We start from the raw sequence: 7,200 nt of genomic DNA on the forward strand, positions 1-7,200 counted from the left end.
CTTGTGTGCTACAGCCTGATAGGTTCTGGTCCTAGTATAAATTGCTGAATCATTATGGTGGTCATCTAATATGGCTGAAGCCCTTAAAACAAAAGCCCATCTTTCCCATGACCACCTCCCTCCTTCTCCAGCTCAGTCCAGGGTGCAATTTCCTTTCACCATTCCCACCGCTTCAGGGAAGACCCCCAATCAGTTTCTCAGGTATATCTAAACATCCCCTTCAAACTCCGCTTTAGGGAAAAAGGTCATAAAAGCCTCAACCTCCCTTTGTTCAACTCCAGAGAACTCCTTATCTTCCCCAGATTCTCATGTCCTCAAAGATAATAAAGTCCCCTTCCCCTTTTCCTTCTGCCTGTTTCTCTGCTGCAACAGGTGCCTGAAAAAAACTATCAGAGCCCACCACTCCCACCCTCCCAGCATCTCCCAGCCAGCTCACGCTCACTCCCATCTGCAGCTTGCACTCCCATAATGGTGTAAGAACAGGGAAGACGTTTTGTTTGGTTTTGGCTACTCATTCGTCACTGAACTCTGGCCATTGAGCAGACAGGTGATGTCCAACTGCTGTAGGCTCTAGGACAAGCTGTGTCCTTTGCTTTCTTGCTGAGTGTAACCAGGGAGGTTCCCCCTGAGCTGTCAAGTTCTTTATAGGTCACTGCTGAGCGTCATACTCGCCCTGAATCTCTTTGCACACGCTCTTCAAAACTCCAGCGTGGATGGGTCAGTGAGGGTTCTACCCCTAAGAAAAATAATTCTGAGCAAGGGCATCATGGGGAGGCCTACGTACCCTCTGCAGGAAATGCCAGAGCACAGGCAGCGTCTCTTTGCCATTCTTGTGCTCCACGATGTGCTGGAGGTACTCAACTGTGATCTTCTTCCTGCAGCTCCAGATCTTTGAGCAGTGGACCACACTCTTCTGGGGTAGGCAGGAGAGGAAGATGGCTGGATCACCATATATGATTTTGGCCACAGGGCTGGAGCTGATGCGCTCATCTTTGCTGATGAGATCATTCACCATGAGGAGGTTTTTATCCAGACACTAGATGAAGAAAGACACAGAAGTCTGAAGTGAGAAGTGCCACAGATGGACTGCCTGGCACCTTGTGACTTTAGCTCAGGCTTCCTGGGGTCTGCCTGCAGACATTTGCTTTTGTTATAATTTAAGTGTTTGTTGTTTGTAGGTGATGTGTCTCCCCAAATAAAGTCATTGTCTTTCTTTCTTTCTTAAAAAATGTACTTGGTATTGGGTCTCACTATGCAGCTTGGACTTATAGAGATCCTCTTGTTTTCAGCCTCCTCAGCACTGGGATTACAGGTGTGTGCCACCGTATCAAACCTGGGTCCCTGTGCTTATCTAAGCAGGTGCTTAGTCCTCTGAGATATCTTGCTGGCCCCCTTCTTTTGTTTGTTGATGTAGTTAGTTATGTTAGTGAAGTCCTTACCCAACATAGGAGTAATGAATCTGATCTCGAAGCCTCTCTTGGGAGTTTCTGTAAGAAGGTTTACATCTCTATGTCTTACTTTTCCATCCTCTCTGAAAAGTTAACAGAGGATTCAAGAATCCTGCTCCTCTTTTTGTCTTAGCTACTGACATGCTCATCAGACTAAGGAAGACCTGGAAGCTTTGGAGCTATATGAGCCATAGCCATGGCCGCATTGGCAACCGGAAACACCCCGGAGGCCAGGGTAATGCTGGTGGCGGGCATCATCACAGGATCAACTTTGACAGATATCACCCAGGTTACTTTGGGAAGGTTGGTATGAGGCATTACCACTTAAAAAGAAACCAGAGATTCTGCCCAACCGCCAACCTTGATACATTGTGGACACTGGTCAGTGAGCAGACACGAGGAAATGCTGCCAAAACCAACATGCAATGCTGCATACTGCCGAAGTGATTTCAGGCCTCCTACCTAGCCCAGCTCACAGTACTCACCCTCAAGCCATTCCTTTCCTCATGAATTAATTAAACTTAGGTTCAGCCCTGGATCAAGGCCTTTGTCCCAGATAGCCATCATCATAGCTGGACTTGGGACCCCTGAAGTGGTAGGCTGGAATTAACTCACTAAAATTCTAATAACTCTTCCATGGGATTACAAATATATACTTCCCGGGCTGTGATGAGAACCAGAAAGGGCTCTTTATAGGAAACTGCTACTCACACTTTCAAAATTCCTGGACAATTTTGTGGCCTGACTTGTGACCAGCCACCAGAGGGGACTTTGAGGACAGCAGGAGGGAGTAACCCTATGTGGGTCTCTGGAAGCCCTCTGTGGTCCTTCCCCAAGAGAGCTCAGCAGATGTACGGGACAGAAGCATCCTGGACAGAGGAGCCGGACAGTGGTCACTCACCTTCAACTCAGGTAAGATAAGAATTTCCATGTATTTCTCCCAATTGTTTCTCCGATCTTTGGTTGATAGTTGTTCATCAAAATTTAAAGTGTCTACAAAGAAAACCAAAATATATGGGCTACCCAAGGAATACAAATCACAGAAGTCTACATAAAGGAAACAGAAGTAGTGCTCCCTTTGTTAACCTTCCAAAGGTAACCTAAGTTTTAAAGCAGTTCCTGTCACACCAACAACCTATTGAGGAGCCCTCAAGCCCATATTAGGTGTAGTTTTAAAGTTATTCTGAACAAAATCACTAAGACAAGAGCCGAAATTCAGAGGCCCAGGGTCATAGCAACAGTGGCACCCCCCACCATCCGCCATCTTGGCGGTGGCCTGTCAGCGAGGGGACCTGTAGAAGCAATATAGATGCACAGTGGTAGGCATCTCAGGAACTGCACACTGAGCTTGCCAGGGCTGGGTGGGAAAATCACCAGAGTGAGAGGCTTTCACTAAAATTTGATTTTTTTTTTTTTGAAGGACAACTACATAATTATATTGGCTTCTGGCAAAGAAGTTCCTGAAGTGGGGACCGTCTCTGGTCCTAGGCCAAACTGTTTATTACATTATTTTCATTATGCCTTTTTTTTTTTTCTTTCTTTTCTTTTTGCAGTGTTGGGGATTGAAACCAGAGCCTTCTCCATGAACTGCAATTCTACCCATCTCCAACTTTTAATTTTGAGAGAGGTTCTTGCTAAATTGCCCAGGCCTAGCTTGAACTTAACAGTCATCCTTCCTCAGCCTCCCAGAGTGCTGGGATTGCACACATACATCATTATGCCTGGCTTATCATTATCCTTACAATTTTATTTATTTGACCAGGAATTGAACTCAGGACCTTGCACTTGCTAGGCAGGCGCTGTGCCACTGAGCTATCTCTGTGGCCCTACAATGGTTAGTTTAAAAAGACTTTTATAGATAAGCAAAAAGAAAATCTTTCTGAATGCCACAATTCAGAGTCATTTACAAAGTTATCTTGTGGTCCTTTTTGTCCTACAAAGACTTAAATATTCAAAATAGAAAAATCAGCTCAGGGAACATTTTGTAGCCTGCTTTTTCTCACACAGCAAACTACAGACATGCACATGTATTATGTCAGTGTACAACAATGACACATTTAGGAAACAAGTGACACATCACCTGTGTGTGTGTTTGCACATCACCTGCTTTGTTCCAAATACAGTGGGTCAGCGCTGTACAAATGTCCTGCTCCTGACTCGGCAGGTCTTAGCCAGGCGGATGGAGGAACAGAGCCCACGCCCACCCTCAGGCTAAGAGTCCTTCCGGGTTCCCCATGACCTTTGATTTTGCTCATTCTGAGGCCATGGGAAGCTTCCTGGGCTTCCTGGCAGCTGTGCCTCAACCCTCAGCCCAGCCCGCACCCCTCCTGCTCCCCTTACTTTGGCCAAAGGGGGCATGCTGCACTCTGAAAAGCCTGCGCAGCACAAGGTGGACCACGAGGCAGGTGTCATCCACATTCTTCCCCAGCATCTTGGTTAGCTGCTCCAGATCCCTCTGGATGTGCAGCTCCAGGAAAGCCTTTGGGTCTCTCACTGGAGGCTTAATGATGTTCCCCAGAGCCTGTGGGGCAACCGAACACAGCGTCACATGCAGATAAGAGGTGAGGCCCCACAAGCACACACCAACCCTGAGTTGCAGTGTGGCTTCTCAGGTGAGGTCATGGAGCGACCTACCCACAACACAACAGTTGCTGCTGCCGCCTGTGATGTTACCCAAGTCCCACCCTCTGTGTAATGCTCCTCTTTCTTGCCCTATGGCCCCATCAGCCTCTCCACTCCCAGTGTGGACTAAAGTTATGGTGCTGTGTCCTCCAAGTCTGTTCACCTATACACCTGCACTCAGGTGTCATACCGTAGCTTATAAATATGTGTGATGGTCTGTATCACTTAAAAATGAAACTATACTTTAAAAATAAAGAAATAGAGTGGATTTTATATAACTTGACAAGGAACTCCCACATTCCATCATATGCCACTCTGGAGAAAATAAGGAAAAGGAAATGGAAATACCTTCTTTTTTTGGTGGTACCAGGGATCAAACTCAGGACCTTGTGCTTGCCAGGCAAGCACTTATTCCACTGAGCTTCTCCCTGGCCCCATAAATACTGTATTATTTATGGACTAGGTATCAAGGACAACAGTCAAAATCCCAAGGCAGTGGCTCAGACTCTAGACAACAGGGCCAGGAGAGCACAGAAGTTTCTTCTTATGGAAACCCAGGCCTGTGGCAGTGCTGAGTGATACCTCAGGACTTTGGGCAGCTCCCAGCAGCAGAGCCAAATGAGTAAGCAGTCGGAGGAGAATGAAGACAGGTGGGGACAGCTCCCGGTCAGGTGCCACGGTCACACCTCGGGGCTGTGGGTTGCCCAGCACGTGGCCACTCTGAGTTCTGTCTATGTCTTGCCTGTAAAGGATGAGAGAAGACGTGGTGAAGACTACATCCCCATGGGCAGGGGAGACAGCTCAGCGGTCTAAGTGCCTGCTTGGCAAACACAAGGACCTGGGTTCAATCCCCAGTACCACATGCTGTGTTGGCCCCAGAACCCCAAGTGCACTGTGCAGGCCACTGAAACCAGGCATGGTGGTACGCATCTGTAATCTCAGTGCTGGGGAGGATAGGACAGGAGGATCACGATGAGTCTAAGCTGCATAGCAAGACCCTGCATCTAAATAAATAAATAAATAAATAAGACTACATCCCCAGTTCTGAAGAAAATAATGTAAAAAGTACTTATTCTTTATACCTAGATCACCTGCCTATGGGTCTTTTCCCTTATAAACTCATCTTTCTGGTTAACTAGGCCCCACAAGGGTCTTGGTGTAAAGTGGTAGTCATCCTAATGTGTCAACTGAGACCTACACCTGTCCCAGGTCAGCTAGAGTTTGGGACATGTACATCTGTGCAGGGAATGTCTACATTGATCTCAATCTTTACAAGTCAAAACCTTGGACAACGGCTGGTGAGATAGCTCAGTGGACTAAGTGCTTGCTTAGGTAAGTGTAGGGGCCAGGGTTTGATCCCTGGCACCACATGCTGTACCAGCCCTGCCCCTGAGTGTGCTGAGCTGATGATGGAGTCTGGGTGTGGTGGTGCACGCTTAGAATCCCAGCACTAGGGAGGCTGAAAACAGGAGGATCACTATGAGTCCGAGTTGCATAGTGAGACCCTGTGCACGTGCGCTTGCTCACGCGTGCGCGTGCACACACACACACACACACACACACACATACATACACACCACCTTGGACAAAAGGTCTGGCAATAAAACCTACTCTCTCTTTTTCTTTCTTTTTCACAAGATAACACTATGTAGTCCATACTGGACTCAAACTCTCAATCTTCCTGCTTCAGCCTCCCAAGTGTTGGGATTAGAAGAATGTACTACCATACTAGGTCAAAACTGTATCACATCCAGAAAGGAGATATAGTATGATCCATTTAGCTACAAAAATATTAGTGACCTGAGGATACCCTAATAGTTATGGAGATAACAGGATCGATTTTTCTCTTTTTTTGCAGTACTAGGAATTGAATCCAGGGCCTTCACATGAACTACATACCCAATCTTTTTTTTAAAACAAATTGAGATTAAGGACTCTGTGTTTCTGTTTCCCAGACTGGGCTCGAATTTGTGATTGATTCTCTTGCCTTTGCCTCCCAGGGTGCTGTGATTATAAGTCATGCACATATCCAGCACAGGCTAGGATATTTTAAGGTCTGACACTACCAGAAAAGTTGGATGTATGGTGACTACAGGTATCTAAGGGTAACACAAGCACCACACCCACCTCTGGGGCAAGCACGGCAGTGTGAGGTCTGATTTCTGTCTAGGTGCTAAAGCCCAGGAGAGAAGGCTCTCCTATGCATAGGTTGTAGATTCAGCCAAAAATAGATCAGAAATGTTTGAAAAACCTGCACCTGTACTGAACATATAAAGGCTCCTTTTTGGTCTTTATTCCCTAAACAATATAGCCAAGTAAGTGTGCTTACAGCTTTTACATTGTGTTAGGGTTATGAGGAACTGGAGGTAACTGAAGTGCACCGGAGGATGTGCCTGGGGGTGCAAATATGACATTTTACATAAGACAATGATATGTGGTATCTGAGAGAGGGCACTGTCCTGGAACCAAAACCCATAGACACCAAGGCCATTGCCAGGATTATGTGTCCTTCACTATTCTCAAATTAAAAAATGAAAACAGGAGGTCACTAAGACAGCTTACAAGTGACACATACCAAGGAAACAAATGCCTGGGTTTTGGTCCTGCAAACTTACACGTTAAGTCTAAATTAGATTACCCTTTATGCCAAGTAAAATTTTACAAGGGTGACTGACCCATGGCCGACATGGAAGGCCTTTTTAATAAGAACAATTGTGTCATATGTTTTGCATTTAAGACCAATGGCAGATGAAACATCTCAGTGCTATTTGACTACAGAGACATTGTCACTGAAGCCCAAAACAACACGGGTACAAATGTGTGACCCTTGTAATAGTACAGCTGGCATGATTTCTCAGCTGGAACAGAAACAGCCCCCGAGTCCACAGTGTGATTCTTAGGAAAGACACAAGCTTACGTACTGGATGATGTGAAAGCCAGCTTCAGGTTTGTGATTGACGCCTCCAATTAGAGCGCCGCAGTCCACACAGCGGGCCTGCTCCATTGGCCTGCCACACTACAGGGGGACAAGGGGACACAAGGTCAGCATGGCAGCCACCACTCAGTTGTACCTGCCCCAGGATGGCCTCTCCTGGGACTTGCAGACTTCAAGGGCACGAGAGCCCTGTCC

General features: G+C 46.6%; 1 protein-coding gene across 1 annotated transcript in view; it reads right to left on the reverse strand.

Moving 5' to 3' along the window:
• Rnf213 (ring finger protein 213) overlaps positions 1-7,200 on the reverse strand; it is a 115,247-nt gene that overhangs the window by 9,392 nt on the left and 98,655 nt on the right. Inside the window, exons 55-59 of the mRNA XM_023699247.1 lie at positions 6,992-7,086; positions 4,653-4,812; positions 3,789-3,969; positions 2,350-2,441; positions 785-1,036 (exon numbers count right to left, since the gene is read on the reverse strand). Of these exons, the coding sequence (XP_023555015.1) occupies positions 785-1,036; positions 2,350-2,441; positions 3,789-3,969; positions 4,653-4,812; positions 6,992-7,086 (780 nt within the window). The remainder of the gene's footprint in view (positions 1-784; positions 1,037-2,349; positions 2,442-3,788; positions 3,970-4,652; positions 4,813-6,991; positions 7,087-7,200) is intronic.

Source organism: Octodon degus, unplaced genomic scaffold (assembly GCF_000260255.1).
Source record: "Octodon degus isolate 3935 unplaced genomic scaffold, OctDeg1.0 scaffold00112, whole genome shotgun sequence".
NCBI classification, from domain to species: Eukaryota; Metazoa; Chordata; class Mammalia; order Rodentia; family Octodontidae; genus Octodon; species Octodon degus.